Consider the following 20,702-nt stretch of genomic DNA (forward strand, 5'->3'; position numbering starts at 1 on the left):
TAGTGTTTATCTTGGTTTCTGATTTTTTTTTTCCTCTTAACATCTTTAAATCTGTACCCAAGGAACGTGACTCACCCACATCCCTAGTCCCACCCCAGGCTCCCTAAATTTTCCCACCGAATTCTTCTCCTTTTGCCCAGCCTCCCTCCTATGCTCTTGACCTCTGAGTGAGTGACAGCTCAATGCACCTGTGAATTTTAATCACAAAGCTGGTACTTCCAGTAGCGAATTGAGGAATGTGCCCTTAAGACTGATCCTAACCAGAGACCTACAGACCCCCCCCCCAAAACACTTCCCTCCAGGGTGAGAGGAGTGGCTTCCTTAGTATGCACATCTCCTGTTGCCCCTAGGCAACCTAAGCCACACCCACACTCTTTGGGAGCCATATTGGAGACATTGCAAAAGGGATAGTTGCAGGACAATCATTACCACTGCTGGCCCCTCTCACCATACTGTATTTGCTCCTAACTATACCTTTCAAATGAATTTGGTCTTGAGATTGGGGTAGGGAATTGTGTATCTTTTTAAAACATAATTTAATGCAAGAGTCTGCTTACTGGTCCACCCCTCTCCTCATGGTTTTGGATTTATTCAATAAAATCTCTCGTGGTTTTGTTGGAGTGGGATCAAAGGAGCTCTGAGCCAGCCACAGTTTAAATTATCAGAAAATCTGGATCTGGTACAATTGAGCTGTGAGTCTGTTTGTGTCTCAAGCAGGCTACTCCTCCCATGCGTTTACTGTGTTTTCTTCATCTGTAACTGAAGTAACAATCTCTGCCCTCCTTCCCCATGGTGTGTTTATGAGTCAGGAGAATAGCTGAAGTAACTTGTTAACAAAGTCAGCTCTTCCCCAAGGCTTATGGGTATACGTGCATAAGGAGGTCACAGAATGATGTTTGTAATCATAAATCACCAGTTGATGGTGACAGGTGATAAATTATGGTTTGATCCAACAATAAGGAATTTTTTTCATTTAAGCAATAGTTGATTTGGAGAGGGAAAGAGAGGCAGAGATGGTTCTATTCTTAAAATAGCATATGCACATATAGCTATAATCTTTGTGTCTTTGGGAACATGCAAGGAGCTGTAAGGTTAAGGCAAGCAGCATTAGAAGAGATGCCAAGGAAGGGAGTTCACATTATATAATTTTTAAGTGGTGGCTAAGGTTAGTATGACAGTGACTTTGGGGTGAGGGGGGATTTTAACAAGAATAAGAAAACCCTAAAGGAAGTGGAATACTATGTGTCAGATCTCAACATGTATCAGAGGATACATCCAGACTCCTTAAGGCAAAAGTGTTTTTGACAAGATTGAGGATTCAGACAGGTTGCCATGCAAGCTAGACAAGCACTTGACCATTGAGCTATATCCCTGGTCTTCCTTTCACTTTTTATTCTGAAAAAGGGACTCACAAGTGTATCCAGGTTGGTCTTGAACTTACTCTATAGTCCACACAGGCCTTAAACATGGGATCTCTCCTCCTCAGCCTCCTACTCCACAGTAGAAGTATCCGGACTTGTAAGTGTGTACCATCCAACGGGAAGCACTCTTATATTCTTATATGCCCAGTGTTCTCCTCCATGCTCGTGCACACACACACACACACACACACACACACACACACACACACACACATTCACATGCTTTTAAAGAGCTGGAAGAACTAAGTACACAGTGATTAAGTCTGAGCCATTTCCCATCACCCAGTCCGCTGTGGTACTGAGCCCTTTCCGTAGTCCACACTAGCCCTGTGCCAGCAAAGCTGCCCTCCTTTGCTGCTCATCCATTCATCTTACAAACACTTAAGGAATGCCCACCATGTGTTTTGCACAGTACTTGGTTCCAGAAAGACAAACAAGAAATTCATAGTCCTTCTGTGCTGCTAATAAGATGAGAGATTTAGAGACATTGCATCTCTGTCTAAAAGACCATCTAATTAAGTCCTTCCACCCATTGGTGTTGAATTCTAAATCCCAGTTATATTGTCTGTTATATTCTTGGCATGTGCTATGGTTTTAATTTAAAAGAAAAAGAATGGTCAAAATTCCATACATGGCCACTGTTAATTGAAACCACTGAGAATGAATCAAGAAGGAAATAGGACATGGGTCAGGAAGTGTGGCATCTGAAAGGTGGAAGTGAGGAAAAACGTCACTTCTGGCAGTCATAGCCTGTGAAGAGGTATGGATGGGGAAGCTAGAAACAAGGCTGGTTCTTCTGTAAAACTATTGGGCAACTTAGTGAGTATCCTCAGAGTCTCTGATGTACAGGCACATTGTGTGTCATGGTCTGAGAAGGAACTGATCTGCCAGCTCACACAGATGGGCCAACCTGGTCATGATGTAAGAAGTATTGGAGCACTTTATAGCGCTTAACACATGCCCAGGGAACATGGTGTCCCGAGGAGCAAATGCAAGTTCCAATATGGGAAGCTGAGCATGGTGGGAATAGCGAATCTTAAAGACAATGAACAGCAGTAACTGAGATTCCCTGGGAGTCAGTTCCCACTGTGGACAGCAAGCCAAGCAGTGTGGAACTTGTTTTCCATGGAAGTCACAGAACATCTCATAGGTTTGAGTGTAGCACAAATACAAACCCTACATTTTGTTGTTGTTGTTGTTTAGCTAGGATTGGATTGATACATGTAAAGAGTTTAACTTTCAACAAGGAAGATATTTCAGAATCTTTTAAAAAAATTTCTCAGAATACAAAAAAGGAAGAAAATTCCCAGGATTTTTAAGTAATCCCTCTAGAGAGAAAAAAGATACTTTCATAACATCTCCCCCTCTTCAAATGTTATATAAGGTTATATATTCTTTTTCTCACATAAAAAATATCTCATGCACATTTATGACAGTTTAATTATGTAAAGAACCAAAGATGCACCCTTGGCCTTAGTCTGCAAGCAAACACACTTCACTGTGATGGCGGCTCTTAATGATCAACATGACACACCCAAGCAGGGGGGTCCTCAACTGAGGAATTACCTCCATCACATTGGCCTGTGAAGATGTCTGGGGACATCTTCTTGATTGCTAATTGATGCTGGAGAGCCCAGCACATTGTGAACAGTGTCCCTGCAGAGTAGGTGGTCCTATGACGTACAAACATGCTAGCTGAACATGAGCCTAGGGACAAAGCAAGGAGCTGCAACAAGCAACATCCCTCCGTGGCTTCTGCTTCAGTGCCTGCCTCCGGGCTTCTGCCCTGTGCTCCTGCCCTAGCTTCCCTCAGTCATGAACTCTAACCTGTAAGTTAAAGACATTCCTTCCTCTACAAGTTGCTTTCTCTTGTAGTGTTGTATTATGTCAATGGGGAACCAAAGTAGAACATCAACATTTGGGCATATGTATGCATTGATTTTGTACTTTTTGTATAACTTTGTTAACTTCTATTTTTATTTCATAAAATACAAAGACTGTCTTGTGTTCTCTCACACTCCAAAAGAGCATCACTGATTGATAGGTTTTTCAAGCACATATAAAATTTTGACCTCAAAATTGGCAATTTACAACATTCCTTTTTTTATATATACAAAATGTTGTAATAAGTTTCTTTGTGTATAAAGCCAGCTCCTTTTAGAGCAACCCCTTGGTGCATTCATAAAACAAAATTTCTTAAACAGTATGGATACTTTTTAAGGTCACTCATAGATCTTGTCTGGTTGATTTCTACTTTTTGTTACTTAATATATTCAAAAGTATATGATTTTAGGATCAGAAAGAATTAGAGATTTTATTGAATGAAAGTAACCTCTATTTTAATAGGTTTTTATTACTTAATAAATATTCCCCATGATTAAGAAAGGAAAAAAGCTCTCCATCTCTCGCTCCTTGGCTACTCCTTGCATGCCCATGTTCTGCCGTCTTCCAGGCAGTGCTACAGCTCGTTTCTCTTCTCAGAGGCCCTCCCAGCCTCTAGGATTTATGAAGGGGAATTCCACTGCACATTTCCTCAGACAACATCCCAGGGCTCATCCTGAGGCTTCTGCATCCTTGACCAAGACTTTGGAAAGCACAATTTTGCAACAACAACCAAAGATTAATGGTGTTTTCTTAATCCTAGTAGCCTGTACTTTCCGCATTGTCTTCCCCTGGATGCAATCACTGTCCCTTGCTCTGTAGCCACAGTAGGCTGTGCCTCGTTCCTCCCAGAGTTAGTGTAGTCACTCTCCAGTGAGGGCAGAACCTCTTCCTCTCTCTTCTGCTTGGCATTGCTTGGCTGCAGGCCCCCCTTGCTCTCTCATTGGGCTATCCATCCAGATACCCGCAGCTCCTAGCTGCTTTCCCTTCCAGTCTTTCTTACACAGTGTGATGAAAGCAAGTTTTCCTATAGTCTTTAGCACCTACATGAGAGCGGCAAAGGTCTAGTATTTTTCAGTGGAATAATAATAATAATAAGGTTTATAAATGAATAAGCCACAACATAAAACACCATGGGATCAGTAGGATGAAAGCTCCTTTTTTAGCACTAAAGTAGACATAAGAAAAGTTAAATATTTTAAGGAATTCCCTGAGGTCTCCCTGGAAGAGGTCAGGTAGTTTTCTATACAAGTTCTAACTCATTCCTATAATCTCCCAGATTGGCAAGATACAAGCCAGACTTTAGAACTGAAGCGAAGAAAAGACTTTCCATCTGTGCCTACCCTACCTTTTCAAAGAATCATTTGAGTGCTAAGCTATGCAGACAGGGGGAAAAATGGTAGGGAGGGGATTTGAACACCCAGGGATATAGCAGATTCTCACAGAATCCCACACAAAACCTCCTGGGTGCCAGGGAACTCTGCTTCCTCCTATGCCTACCTCCTTTGAAATTTTGTTCTCGAAGAAAAGCCAGTCTAGGACCCTCACAACTTGCAGATGAGAGCAGCAAGCCCACATCCTCGAGTGAGTCAGTGGGGCCCTGCCTTCTCCTCCCACAACCTCCGGACTCAGCTGTATGTTTGTGGAGCAGATGCCTGGTCCCAACGCCTTTGCTGTTCCTTGCCCTAAATCCTGTCTTCCGTTGTTGTGTGCAGTCTGGTACACTTGGCGTATGGATGCAGCTATTCTAGGAATTGTGGGTGCCATCATCTCACAGTTCAAAAACCCCAAATAAGACACAGGTGGTGGGATTTTCCCCAGGAAATTAAAAGAAGGAAACATCTGAATCTGGCTACCCAGAGGCCAGACCAGAAGTGGGTGGGGGCTAACACTGCTTCTCCAATGGAAAACACAGGTGATAATGAGCCCATGCAAAGGAATGTGGGTGTCTCTGTGTGTGTGCACGCACGCATGCACGCACACTCGCATGCACATGTGTGCTGGCATACACATATCTCAGCATACTTGTGAAAACAAGAGGGTAACTTTAGGGAGTCAGTGCTCTCCTTCCACTGTAAGGTCTGGAGATCAAACTCAAGTAGTCATGCCTATGTGACAAATGCTTTTACCCATGGAGCCCAAACATACTTCCATTAAAAATTCCTTCTTGGTTCATTCCCTACCATCTATTTGAAGGAAGGAAACAGGAGCCCTGTGCCCTGGGAAGCAGGGACTAAGATTAGGTTCAGGTTCCAGTAGCAATTCAGTGAACATTGCCAGCAAGGGACACTTAACATTATTCTCCACAGCCCACAAATGGGAGCTAAAATATTTTAAATGATGTGAAAACTTCTAAGACTGAGAGTTGAAACCATGAAAGCAATATGTCTCGCTAGCAGCCCATGTTCTGCTCCGAGAGCAACAGAGTTTGTGGGTGGTTCTTAAAGATCAAAGCAAAACTAACAGATTGAAATCTTAGAAAACACTAGTCCAAAATATGTCATGTGCATATATTTTTGGCTCCCCGCCCCCAGTATACTCTTTCTCCTGAAATTTTACTTTTATGATATCTCAAACCTCATTCAGAACTACCTTCACTCAAGAGGACAGACATCAGGAATAAAGGTGTCTAAAGTTGAAGTCCCCTCTCCGCCAGAGCAAGGACAGCACAATTGCTGAGTCCCCAACATGGCGTCCAGATGTCTTACTCCAGACAGCAGTCAGGGCTCTGCCCCCTCTGGCAGCTCTTCTCCTCTGCAACCTTATCCACCACTCCTCCACCCACCCTCTGCTCCAAGTAGACTGCTATTTCCTCTCTTCTCCACCTCACGTGCCCGGCCAGGTCTCTCTAGGTCCTTGTGGCCTAAGCCAACTCCAACAATAACAACCGATCACACACCCTCCCTTCTACATGTTGGAGTTCTTCCTAGCACCAACGTTTAGCTGCAGCTCCATGCCTTTAAGCCTTAGGGCAGTTCTTCTAAAATATTCCAGAATCAGATGCCATTGTCACTACCCACCTGAGCATATGCAATTCTCTCTGTGTGTGTCTGTCTCTCTGTCTCTGTGTCTCTCTGTGTGTCTCTCTCTGTCTCCATATCTCTCTGTCTCTCTCTGTCTCTGTCTCTCTCTCTGACTGTCTGTCTCTGTCTCTATCTCTTCCTCCCTCCCTCTCCCTCTCCATTTCTCTGTCTCTGTTTGTCTCTCTGTCTCTCCCTCTCCCTGTCTGTCTCAGCCTGACTCTCTTTGTGTGTCTCTGTCTGTGTCTCTCTCTGTCTGTCTCTCTCTGTCTGTCTCTCTCTGTCTGTCTCTCTCTGTCTTTGTCTCTCTCTCTCTCGCTCCCTCCCTTGTTTTTGCCCATGAATACTTAGCTGGAATTGTCTCTTACTAACATAGTTTTACTTCTTTCCCTTCCACTCACGTCCATAATCCCTAGAATGTCTCAGACATTCAATAACCTTTGTTCCTGTTTCATTAAAAGTAAAAATATCATTCAAAGTTCTTGAATCTCAGCACCAAAGTTTTTGAATCTCAGCTTATTGACCCCCCAGACACCAGTGCTTTGCTTACATTGCTGACTTCTGTCCTAAGCTAATGCGTTTGGGAGCACTGTGGGAGCACTGCTGGAGGACTGTTCATCCAGAAATGTCTAAGTCAACTTGGTCATGTTTTACTTCAATTTCCCTCTGACAGATTTGCTTGCCTCTGTTTCTAGTCCATCCCATCACTATATAAGTATATATACTTATGATAGCGGTGGATCCTCCCTAATTAGTTACTTATCCAAATCCCGCCTTTTTCTAAACTAACCCTGACACAACTTGTCATCCATAAGATCATGGTGTCTCGTTTACCTCAGCCATTAAGTACTCAGTAGCCAGCACATGGCTCCCAGGTTTGATTCTATTCAGCCTTCAGCCACTTCCAACAGTGCTGTCTTTTTGTCCTTGAGCACATTTCTTCCAGGACACATGGGACCACTGTCACCCACCACAGATGAATGATGGGAAAGATTCATCTAAGTCATGAGGGAAAACCAAGCTGAGGTTGAAAACCCAAGAAGAAATTCTCGTTGGCCATGTTATCAACCAGAAAGGACACAACTGTTTCAGTCTGCTTAGAGCTCAACAGTAATCAGTTACTTATGAGTACCATGACCACATAATCACCATCCCAACTGAAACATGCAGGAAAACGAGTTGTTCATAGGCCATCTGGAGCTTGACCTGTGTGGCCACCTGCTTTTTGACAGTCTTACAGTGGATTCTGACAGCAGAAGTTAACTGCAACCTGGGGCGATTAAACTCCTAGCGCTCTGCTTGCCTATGTGGTTAAAGCATAGGCTGCATAGCACAGAGCCTGGTCCATAGTGGATATTAGAGCTCCCTGGGAGAGGCTGTCAACTGCTTCAGAACTGTCGTCTTTGAGATGACGGTAGAACTGGTCAGCTTGCCTTCCTCTCGCCTCTCCTCTCTCTTCCTCGGTCTGCTCACTTTCTCCCCATGTCTTCCATTGTGACTCTGTCCTTTCTCCTGACTCTAACTTTCCCACTGTCCCTCTCCTCTATCCCAACTCCCCAACGCCAACCTCCCCACCCCCCCAACACACACACACACACACACAATAATAGCCCTCTTATTGTTTCTGGCAGCTCAAAAGAACTTGGACTGTCGACAAAAAAGGCTTTTGCCTGAAAGAACCAATGAACTTGAGATAGCTCCCAGGTACAATGCCATGGAAGAGATTGGGGGTGGGTGGGGGGCGACACACACGACTCAAACCAAGTCTCAGGTCACTGGGCTGTGTTTAGCACATGCCTTCCATATTGAAATAATGGCTCCTGGAAATAGATATTTCCGATGGAAGAGAAGAAGTGAGACCACAGTCAGAGCCCCTGAAAGGTGGCGCAGAACGCTTCATAGATGAATAACTCTGGCAAATCTAATGGAATAGAGAAAGCCCACAATAACTTCTGATTAGTGGCTAAGCGTAGCTATGAATTACTCATTCTGAAACGTCCACCCCCTGTGAGGCTCCAGTTAAGAGTTTATCAAAGGAAGAACGAAAAAACAATAACAACAAAAACAAACAAACAAGGCGAACAGGAGGAAGACTCATGCAGCCATCTGCAAAAAGACTTCATTAAACTACATCACCACAAGGAGGCAAGAAGTAGTGAGGAATTCCCTTGATCAGAAACAGAAAAGTGTACACAGGCAAGAATCCCTGCATCAGAAGAACGTTCCTTGGATGGGGTCTAAGGAAGGGGCACTGAATTTTCCCTGTAGTCAGCAATCCCTGTATTCCACAGTTCCACCCGCTTTGCTCAGTCATTCACACACTCAACAGTATTCCAGAGGCAGTGTGGACACAGGCAAGTCTAAGGCAATCCCCACTGAGCAGTCTCCACATGCCAGGTGAAGATGCAGGCACAAAGGAGATGATACATCTTAGTTCAGTGAGATCATGAATAGGAAAGTCTCAGAGTCAGGTCTAAACCAAGGCTCTGACCTTGAGCATCTTCAGTGAGCATCCTTCACATGCCAGCCCCTATGCTAGGTCCTGGAGATACAGCTCCAGCTTAAAGGGGACATGATTCTGATATCAGTGAGCCATAGGCTAGAAAAGACCCAGATATGTGAAGCTGCCACACTGTTAGAATCACTGATGAGATCTGACCTGCCCAAAGTGTGAAGCAAGAAGTCCCGTGGAGACCAGAAGTGAAGTCCGGCCAATGGGGAAACTCCTGGAAAAATCTCTGCAATGTAGCATGCTTCTCTTTATGCCTCAAGTCCTGACCCAGTATCTAAATCTGCAGCATCTCTGAGATACATATTGCTGTTATTTACTCTTCTAAAACTGAAGTACAGATTACTGCTCTAGACCCCAGTTTTGGTGGTCCTCAATATCATTTTCTTGTGAGCCACTTCAAAGTATTGTTGAAATAGAGCAACTTATAACAATTATTGAGATTGTAATATTAGAAACCACACCCAGGGACCCAACATTCCCATGAGTGCTGGGATGGGTAAGTCCAACTTTAACCAAGACAGATGATTTTCAATATGACATCACTCTGACTTTCAATCTCATGTGCAACAGAGCTCCAGCGAGTGACTACTTACATTAGTGGGTGCAGAACATTCTCTGTAGAACAGAATCCTTGGAAACAGAGGGCCCTGCTCCTCCTCAATTATTTCAGCTTCTTTAGAAGTCAAGCAGTGAGCCTTAGAATGCTCTAGAGCACCAAATGTCAGGTCGCTTGTAGATTTCCCTTGAGGAGAGGGGGAAAGAAAAGTAATATTTTATTTGCAAAGTTTTGTTTCATTCGCATTTTGTTCCTTCTTAGCAGCCCCATCCATGAGATCCCAAGCACCCTGGGTTCTGATGGGACTGGACACATCCCAGAGAACCTCAGGGGATTTCAGGTCTATCTCCTGATATTGCTTGACTTATAAATTAAAATGGAGCATTTAAAATTTATTATATACTCCTGGGTGACAATTATGTTAACATAAATATTAAATGCTACAAAAAAATAAATTCTTTCCGGGAAGCTTTATGAAAGAACAACATTGTTTTACATTTTTGATATCACAAACATCTGGCTTCATCAAAAATAACTAGATTATCATATCTGCTTCTGGATTCAATTTGTTGTAGTATCACATGTCAGTTAACCTCTAGAAAGCTCCTCCGTGGTACTCACAGCAGAAAGAGAGGGTGGAGACAACAAGAGATGTCTTGGCACTGTTATGAAAATAACTTTATCACGTGGATCTTCCTAATGAACCTTGAGGACTTGAAGGGATCCCATATAGCATCTCACGTGAGGAAAAGTCTCATGGGCACCTCAGACTATCATTCTTTGCCCTGGATGCAATTGCTTATCTGTTCTGAATTGTTTTCTAGGAATGCTCTCATATGTATGTGTGTGTATGTATGTATGTGTGTATGTATGTATGTATGCTTGGTATGAATGTACAGATTTAAGTTTAGGCTTATAAGGTCAAATGGCACCAAACTCTACATTTCCCTTGGTTCCTCTATTTTACAAGTTAGAGCAAATTTTAAGTTATGCTTTTTTGCAGCTGCCTTCATTTTCACTGATCCATTGAGTCATAATGAATATGAGCGTACACACATACACACATAGAAATTATGTGTGTGTGTGTGTGTGTGTGTGTGTGTGTGTGTGTGTGCACCTTATGTGGTGCCTATGGGTTGGAGGGGTTACAGACTGACTACATAAGCGTCATTTCCTAATAGGCAGAGTGGTCACACAAAATAAGAATAGATGCTACGTAGCTAAAGACAGCTTTCTCCATCTTTTGGTTTCCTAACAAAGCTGAAATCTTCTGACTCTGAGAAACAGCTAAACCTTGCCCTAGATGTCTGTCATTTCATGGCAGGGCTTATTATTAAGCATGCCTTAGGATCAGGGGTCCTGTGCGCAGGGCTGTTTACAAATAGAATCCTCTCTCATCAGCATCATGTTGACATGAGGGGAGAGCAAGGCCCTGCTTCTGAAAGCTGCTTCCCTGTAGCACAAAGATGACAAATGGGTAATCCTGCTGCCTTACAACTTTCCTGGTTTAGAAGCTAAGGGAGACCCAACTCATACAATGAACGAAGTTTGCAGTGGATCCCTCGGCTATTAAACTCTGCACACATCAGCAGTGGCAGACATGGCGATAAGGCACTATGCTGTCATCCCTAGCAGCCTAAGGACTTCCTTTCATCTTTTAGGGACCTCAATTCCAGTAAATGGCAGCAAAGAATGTCAGGCCAAGTCTGTATGGAACAGGGTTTCAGTTTTATTGAAGATATTGTAATACAGATTTGAAGCACAAGACCCAGCCAAGACCTTGGTCCCGGGGTTCTCTATGCTAGAGTCCCACTTCATTGTCTTTACAACCAACACATTTAGTGTTTTAGTTCTAAAGCTATTATCTTCAAAGAGTTGCCAGGAAATCTAAGTGATACTGTGATTGCTCCTGAGAGGCACCGGACAGGATTGAGGGTTTGTTGATGGAGAAGGAAGGCATTGTTTAAGCTACCTCTTTAGATATTCCTAGGACTTGGTTAGGCAAAAAGAATAGAATGAAAGGCTGAGGAAGGGAGCATCTGGATAGACAAGATGTGGGCTGAGAAGATCAATAAATGGATGGTTAGAAGCCAGGAACAGGTAAGTAACTGAGAGAGCTGGAAGACGGTCAACAGTCGAAGTGGGAACAGGGCTGTAAATGTCAGCAGCCTGAGTGGTTCGGACAAAGGCTATGGGAAGCTTTGTGGGGCTGAATGTGGCATGTGAATGACTTTAAAGGAGAGACAGAGAGCATAATAATAAGATAGAACCTGACCTGTGGTAGTGACAGCATCAGAGACAAGAAATAATGTGGAGTATAATAATAATAATTAATAATAATAATAACAATAATAATAATAATGTAGGCATAATTGAGAGTGGCCCCATGACTAGCAACAAGAGAGGGAAGGAGGAAGTCCCAGAGCCTGAGCTCCTAGCCTACAGGAGATCAGAAACACGATCCTTAATTTTTTGTAACTGGGAAAACCAAAAGAAGGATTTGTTCATGAAGAAAGGTTAAACCTAAACAATTTGGTTTCCTATGGAGATAAAAAGATAGACATTGCAAAGAGGCACACGATTGATCCTGGCAATCTAGTGAATCTGAGGCTGTCCGGACATGGATGAATTAACTATCTAAGTCAGGAATAAACATTTGAAGTAGGTGAAAAGACCAAAGAAGGAGAAAACCAAGAACATTCTAGGGTCCACTGCGGCACTAGGTAAGAAAAATACCTATATACCCTTTGTATCTTCAATGACTGTCTTGGAACTATTTAAAAACAGTTCTTTCTTATAAAACATCCGGGACTCTGACCCAAAATTAAGCTCCTTATTTTTGCAGATGAAGAACCCTCAATCCAGAAGGCTGATCTAACCAGGATCATACAGCATCTACCTCGAAAAACTGAGACAGTGGGAATGAGCATTGTCTTAGCATCGAGGATGCTGCCCAGGCAGCACATGGCACAGTGGTGTGACAGAGGTCTGGGAACGAGCTACAGACTCCCTTTGTCTCTGCCACACCAGCCAGCAGTGTCGGGCCCAACCATGTAATCAGCTCAGGGGCTCAAACCACATCTTGCTCATCATCTTGTCACTGTCCCCATTGCCTCTCCTTCCTGTTTCCACTACCAGTTATTACAGAGCAGAAAAATCACAGATCACTCCTTCTTCTGCCTATACACATGATCTCAGACCCCTTGAAAGAACCTTGAGGATCCATATAATATTAAAAAGAAAGAAAAAAAAAAGCCTACAGACACTGGGGTTGAGAGGTTGAGAGGAACCCAGTGACTTGCCTCTGGTTGTCAGATTGTACATTCCAGACCCAAATCCCAGCCTCTTGTTTCTTTCCATTACATACAAACTTCTAGCATTAAGAAGCTTATTTCTAAGATGTCTTCCCCAGTGCCTGATTTTGCCATGCGTCTGTGCATTTCTCTTCCCCTGGGGTGCTCCTTCTAAAAGAGCCCATGGTTCAGGAAGCTTGTGACATACTACAATCTACCCTCTATGATAAGTCTCTGTCTCTGTCTCTGTCTCTGTCTCTGTCTGTGTGTGTGTGTGTGTGTGTGTGTGTGTGTGTGTGTGTGTGTATCATGATGTTCATACATGTGTGCATGTTCATGGGCACATATGTGCAGGCAGGTGCATGCAGAGACCAGAGGTGAGTTTTTAGCTGTTTTTCTTCATCACTCTCCACCCTGTCTTTGAGACAGTCACTGGATCTGGAACTCACTCATTTGACTAGATTAGCTGATCAGCCAGCTCCAGGTATCCTGGCTCAGCCTCCCCAGAGCTGGGATTACAGGCATCTGGCACCATGGCTAGCTTTTTACCGAGGTGTTGGGAATCAAATCCGAGGTTGTCAAGTTTTCACATCAGCACATTCCAAATTAAGCCATCTCCCCAGCCCCAAGGTAATGCATTTGCTACCATTTGAAATCAAGTCTCTCGTGGCATTTTCCAAGTTCACTTGATCACAGGACTCTCACCTCTACCCCATTGCTTTGTTATCTACTAACATGTCACAATTTTCCTAAGGTTGTACTCTGGACAACATAAACCTCATTAGCAAGAATTCCTTTTGCTATCCCAAGCAAAATGTTCCCATGGAGCGGTCTTCCTTGTGAGGGACCTAGTAAGGAAGCCATGAGATGCAAGGGAAGGGAAGGAAAAGAAGAAGTAGAGCCACATTCACTGCCAGCAGCAAAGGGTGAGGTGGCCATGCGGCCCCTCCGGAGCTCTGACCCTAGGCTAAAGACCCTGGGCTCCATCCACAGGTCCCTGTGTGCTCAGCCTCTGCTAATGTAAGCGTGTCCTTTTGTTCTCTGTTAGCAAAGGCACTCTCTATCCAGTCAGGTCTCTCCATGTCTGCTCTAGGTCTTCACCATCCTGATCTAAAACCTCAGGACTCAAAGTCCTGCAGGGACCTCTGAAAGAAGCTTTCTAATGAATGCCCCTACCTAACTCCTTCTCTCCTGCCATTTCCCTTATAAGATGCCGTCCTCTTCATCTTCTTACAAGATGCTGTCCTGTTCATCTTCTTAAGATAACACTGTTTTTGCTTTCACAGAAAGGAATTGTTCAAAACTCTGCAACAACCAAGGTCCCTCCCTGATGCCCTAACAGTGTGACACGAGGCACTCTATTCTCCCCCAGCTAGTTCCTCATCACCTTGGGCTGCCCTTCTGCTGACACCCTGGCCACCTGTCCAGCATGACTGCTCAGCTCTGCCCGTCTACTGCCTCAGCCTCTCCAATTTCCTCTGGTTCTTACCTCCCAGCCTCCCCGCACAGCCCTGAGGTGGAACAGGCGATTCACCCACTCCAACTCTCCTATCTTTGCATGTCTTGCTCTTTACCAGGTTCCTGCATTTCTTGATCCATACTAAGCCTGGGAAGGGGGAACATCATGCTTCTCAAGTGTGCTTAGAAAGTATCTTGGTGGACAAAAGAAAGGGTCCACATTTGTCTCATGACTATAAATTAAGCATACAATTTTATCGCTTCTCGGCCTTTTGGCTAAGATCAAGTGCAATTTTAAACCCTACAACACTTCAAGTCAAAAACTAGGACTACTAACCTCTTTTGAGAATGCAAAAGCATTTAGAATAGATCTTTATAGCTAAAATGAACTCAGTCTTGGAAAATAGCAAGAAAAAAAAAGTTCTATCTCCTCTTAGTGGACCCAGGGAATTCTAATTTTCCTAAAGACAGAGCAGAGCTTTCTGCCACTTCTCCACCAGCTTCTTGCCTTGCTCCACGGGGGAGGGTCTAGACAGGGTGTGTCAGGTGTCGTGTCTCTAAACAGTCCAAAGAGGCTGGTCAACAAAATTCATCCCAAGAAAGCTTTCCTTCTTGGCAACCGTGATATCTTTCCTTCGTTCTTTTAATTGTATCGCTATCATTTTGTAATCAGCATATTAATATGCAAGCACAGATTCTTTTTAACAACAACTACAAAACAAACAAGCAAACAGACAAGTCAATCCTGGTACCTGAGTCATCTGTAGTCAATTGCAGGTGTTTTACTCACAGTGTGTGCAGGCCCGCCTGAAGGAGACTGCTAAAACAAATAGTGACCCCCTAGACACTGGCTGGAAATTTCCTATTCACTGGCTGGAGCAGAGCCTGATATATTTTTTTTAAAAAAGCATTCCAGGTAAGTCTGAAGCATATTGGAAGTTTGAAAGCCAGATGAAAGGCTGGCCTAGTTTATAAAAGAAAAAGAAAAATATTAAGGGTTAATTGTAAAACAGCTGTGCTTGGGAACGGGAGTGTGGTTTATCCAATAGATCGCCTGTCACACAAGCAGGACCTAAGTTCAATATTTAAGATCCACATTTAAAAAAAGAGTCAGGTCCACTGGTGTGCTGAGGCGGTAGAGACAGGTGGAACCCTGGTGTTCATAGGCCAGCCACAGCCTCATCTGCTTGGTGAACTCCAGGCCAGTGAAGGAAGCTATCTCAAAAAACCAATGGCTCTTGAAAAAAGACACCTAAGATTTACCTCTGGCATCTACATACACATACACACATGGATATTCATGCACACACACACACACTCACACACACACACACAGAGTCATTATGCCTACTTGTAATAAAAGACTCACAATGCATAATGAAGACATCTGGAGGATAAGGAGTTGGCAAGATTTGTATAACCCAGTGAGAAAGGTACAGGTTCAGATTCTAAATAAGCTACTTCCACACCATGTGCCTGACTTTTGCTAAGAGTCATAATGTCCCAAGGCAAAACAGAAGTCTCTACCTTGCCATACTTGACGGTTTCAAAGAGACTCCTTATGTGAAGTGCTTGAATTGTCTACAATGCACAACAGCACTAATCAATCATTAGCAGCACTTACTAATTATTAGTGAGATTTGAAAGAAGATCAAAAAAGGCTTCCTGGAAAGTACCAAGCCTGTCCTAATTTGCTTTTCTGTTGCTATGATAACACAATGGCCAAAAGCAACTTGGAGAAGAAAGGGTTTGCTTAGCTTACAGTTCATGCCCCATCCCTGAGGGAAGGCAGGGTAAGAACTCAAGGCAGGAACCCAGAGGCAGTAACTGATACTGAGGCTATGAAGAAATGCTGCATTCAGGCTTGTTTTCTCTCCATGGCTTGCTCAACCTGCTTTTTTATACAACGGAAGACTACCTACTCAACGGTGGCACCACCCACAATGTGCTGGGTCCTCCCATGTCAATAATGAACCCAAAAAATTCTGCACAGACATTCTTCCAAGACACTGTGATGGAAACATTTTTTTCAGCAGAGGTTCCTTCTTCCCAGATTACTGGCTTATGTCAGGTTGACAGGGACTAGCTATTATAGAACCCTACATTAGTTTTCTTGTAATAGGTTATTGTCAATGTATTCTTGAAGCCCACATGATTTCTAGAATTTATAAAATGACTATATCTTCAATTCTCTAGTTTGACTTTTAGTATAAGCGATAGCTAGGTGGCGACATCCATTCATCTTAGCACCTAGCTTTTCATTTGTGTTTGTAATTGTGCAAACATCAAACAAAAGCCAGATCAACCCAATCTGGAAAGAGAAGAAGTAGTGGGGAAACTGAGTCTCTGCTGGACATGAGGCAGTTTAATCTATTCAGACACAGCTGTTCTGCTGCGGGCAGATGTGAGCTTTGGAATCTGACATCTTACATGGCAGGGGGTACTAGCTTATACACAGAGAGCTAGGGCAGAAACACACACACCTGAATGATTTTTTCCAGCTTCTATTAGTAATGGGGTTAAATGCACATCTAGTCCCAGTTTTAATGTCACCACAATGTTAACCTTGTCGTCAAGGGAGTTAGCAATTGTGATACCTTATCTTCATGGTCACTGGACTCTCCTAGAAGATACACTGCAGACCTTCCCTTGAGAGAATGCCCAGGATTTACTAGGGAGGAAAATCCTACCTTGAAGACGGCATTGCCATACCATGGACTTGGGTCCCGGACTGAATTAAAAAAGAAAAGGGAAATGGAAAAAGCAGACTACCAGCATCCATCTCTGTTTCCTGACTGTGGACCCAATGTCTACAGTGGCTGCCTCACACTCCTGCACTGACAGCTAGAGCCACACTCCCCACCATGCCTGCTCTGCCCGCCCCCTGCCATGATGGTCCATATCCACTAACCATGAGTGAAAACCAGCCCTTTCTTTAAGATGTTTTTTTAGTGGGGGGCATTTGGTCACAGAAATGAGACAAGTAATTAATACAGCAATTTAGTCAATGGTCAAATGATATCCTTTAAAACTAACAATTGACCATTAACTGCTACTGCATTTTGGTTGAGATCCAAGTCAGATAAATCCTCGAGGCTAAGACAATTTATTCAATGGGCCTACACCAGCAAGCCTTCTCTGCATAAGTATTAATATATTTAAATAATAAACCCAAGTTACAAGTAAAAGGCTATTCAATGCCAGCCACTAGCTTCCTCACTCGTGATGAATTCACACCGAGCCCCATCATCTGTCTGTCCCATTACAGCCATGCTCATAACTGAATCTGATTTCACTAATCATTTGATTGCACCAATAAATTGACTTTAGCTTGCACTAATAATAAATTTATTTTAGCTTTATGGTTACCTATTGTCTTAGTTAGGGTTTTATTGCTGTGAACAGACACCATGACCAAGGCAAGTCTTATAAAAAAAACAACATTTAATTGGGGCTGGCTTACAGGTTCAGAGGTTCAGTCCATTATCAAGGTGGGAGCATGGCAGTATCCAGGCAGGCATGGTGCAGGAGGAGCTGAGAATTCTATGTCTTCATCCAAAGGCTGCTAGTAGAAAACTGACTTCCAGGCAACTAGGGTGAGGATCTTATACCCACACCCACAGTGACACACCCATTCCAACCAGGTCACACCTATTCCAACCAGGTCACACCTATTCCAACAAGGCCACACCTTCAGATGGTGCCACTCCCTGGTCCAAGGATATACAAACCATCACATTCCACTCCCTGGTCCCCATGGACTTGTTCAAAAACATGAGTCTATGGGGGCCATACTTAAACATAGCATAATGCAAAATGCATTTAGTCCAACTTTCAAAGTCCTCATAGTCTATAGCAGTCACAACAATGTTAAAAGTCCAAAGTTCAAGGTCTCTTCTGAGATTCATTCAACTTAATTAACTGTAATCCCCAAAGCAAGGCAGGAAACCAGCTGGGCAAAGTCCAAACTCTGCATCTCCATGGCTGATGTCAAAGTGGTCTTCAGATCTCCACTCCTTTTTCATCTTTGTTGACTGCAACAAACTGCTTTCTCCTGGGCTGGTTCCACTTCCTGTTAGCATCTTTCCTCAGCATGTATCCCATGGCTCTGGCATCTTTAACATCTTTGAGTTTCCAAGGCAATTTCAATGTTACAGCTTCTTGTTTCAGTGTCTGGGATTCCATTTCATCTTTTAGACTCCTCCTAAGGGCTGCCATCACTTCTCCAGCTCTGCCCTCTGTAGCACTCTAAGTTCAGGTTGATCCACTCCACTAACGCTGCAGTTCTTGGTGATCACTCCATGGTACTAACATCTCCAATACACTGGGGATATTCCACTCCAACTAGGCTTCACCAATAGCCTCCTTTGCATGACCCCTTCAGTCCTGGACCATCAACTACAGCTGAGGCTACACCTTCTCCAATGGCCTTCCATGACCTCTCACAGTATCAAGCCTCAACTGTTCTTCATTACATCTTCATGCCTTCAAAACCAGTACCACCTGGGTGACTTAAGTCCAGCTGCAGCAAGAGGTACAACCTTGGCTATCTCTGGAACACAGCTTCTTTGTGTTCCCAGAAAACATTTCCCAGAAGATTTCACCTCAGTGATGCTGGTCTCTTCTTGATCACTGCTAATTTCTTAGCTCCAGCTAACCAGTATCAATTGTCCCAGTAGTTCCTTCCATTCTTAACTCTAGAGCCAGAGCCACGTTGCTGAAACTGCAGAGTTCTGCTGCTTGCAGGAACTACAACATGACCTGCTTGTGCTATTTCATTGTCACTGGCTTTCTGTTTTCCAAATCCTTCACTGCCTAAGCTTGGCTATCCTGCATCTTGCTCTGTAGATTGACCTTGAATGCAGAGATCAGCATGCCTGTCTCCTGAGATTAAAGGTGTGTACCACTATACCTGGATTTAATTTAGCTGGGTAGATCTTGCCCCAAGGTCCCACTCCCTTAATCTGTTATCTCCTAGAACACAGGATTTTGCTCCATTTCACTTCCTGGTATGCCTTTAATACTCGAACCATATATTTTTTATTTGGCCTTTCTAAGCTTGCTATGCTTGTTCAAACTTCTCTTTGTGGACTTAACCAGAGAACAGAGTCTCTGCTGGGCTTTTTTGAAACTTCCTTTGTCAGTGCAGTTAATTCAATTAATCCAAGTCTCTTCACCTTAGCCTCAGGCAGACTTTTCAGACAAGGGCAAAAAGTAACCATATTCTTCACCAAAATACCACAGAAACAGCCTTTATGCCACGTTCTGAAATTCTTCTCTTTTGAAATCTCTTGGGTCAGGTCAACACAGTTCAAATTACTCCCAGCAACAAAGTCTTCCATATTTCTACTAGGATGACCAATTAAGCCCCATTTAAAGCATTCCACTATTTTCCAAATCCAAAGTCCCAAAATCCACATTCTTTCAAATAAAAGCATGGTCAGGTCTATCACAGCAATACCCCACTCCTGGTACCAACTTTTGTATTAGTCAGGGTTCTCTAGAGTCACAGAACTTATGGATAGTCTCTATATAGTAAAAGAATTTATTGATGATTTACAGTTGGCAGCCCAATTCCCAACAATGGTTCAGTCGCAGCTGTGAATGGAAGTCCAAGGATCTAGTAGTTACTCAGTCTCACACAGCAAGCAGGCGAAGGAGCAAGAGCAAGACTCCCTTCTTCCAATGTCCTTATATTGTCTCCAGCAGAAGGTGTAGCCAGATTAAAGATGTGTTCCACCACACCCTTAATCCCAGATGAAAGGTGTAGCCCAGATTAAAGGTGTGTTCTACCACACCTTTAATCCCAGATGACCTTGAACTTGGAGATTCTTCTGGAATCCATAGCCACTATGCCTCAAGTTCTCCATACCAAGATCCAGATCAGAAACTTCTATCTCCAAGCCTCCAGATAAGGGTGACTGGTGAGCCTTCCAATTCTGGATTGTAGTTCATTCCAAATATAGTCAAGTTGACAACCAGGAATAGCCACTACACCTACGTATGAGCTTATAAGCACTAGAAGTACCTAGTTTCACATTTATACATTTCAAAACTATTTTGAAGTTTTTATCATATCTGTACGAGTGTTGGCCTGCATGCATGTATATGCACCATGAGAGTCCTTGGTGCCCACAGAGGCCAGCATAGAGCATTGGAAGCCCCCAAACTGGAGTTACATCTGCCTGTGAGCTGCCATATGGGTGCTAAGAACTGAACTCACATCCTCTGTCCAGCCATCTATCCAGCCCCAGATTTATACATGTATTAATAGCACATTAATAACTGATCACTCAAGAAACTGAATTGTTTCTTATAAACTAGATTCACACAGTATGTGTGTCGTGATGGCAAGTGGATAGTCCTAACAAAATATTTCTTAGGATCCACGTCTCCCCCTCTGTCAACCTGTGAGAAGGCTCTGTCTCTCTTCCTTTATTAAAATGTAATTTTAATACTTTTATAATATTAAAATTTTAAACTATAATAATTTTAACATATTTATGAAGACACCAGCATCTTTCTTCGATTGTTACAATGTATAAGAAATAGAATTTGACC

The 20,702-nt window shown here is 43.3% G+C and overlaps 1 protein-coding gene across 2 annotated transcripts in view; it reads right to left on the minus strand.

Annotated features, from left to right (window-relative positions):
• Window positions 1–20,702, minus strand: part of Ddr2 (discoidin domain receptor tyrosine kinase 2) — a 133,492-nt gene that overhangs the window by 102,624 nt on the left and 10,166 nt on the right. For both annotated transcript variants that reach the window (XM_021159760.3, XM_021159767.3), the window contains exon 2: window positions 9,428–9,576. In XM_021159760.3, the coding sequence (XP_021015419.2) occupies window positions 9,428–9,576 (149 nt within the window). The remainder of the gene's footprint in view (window positions 1–9,427; window positions 9,577–20,702) is intronic.

This window comes from Mus caroli, unplaced genomic scaffold (genome assembly GCF_978045245.1).
Source record: "Mus caroli unplaced genomic scaffold, Mus_caroli_1 scaffold_1, whole genome shotgun sequence".
NCBI classification, from domain to species: domain Eukaryota; kingdom Metazoa; phylum Chordata; class Mammalia; order Rodentia; family Muridae; genus Mus; species Mus caroli.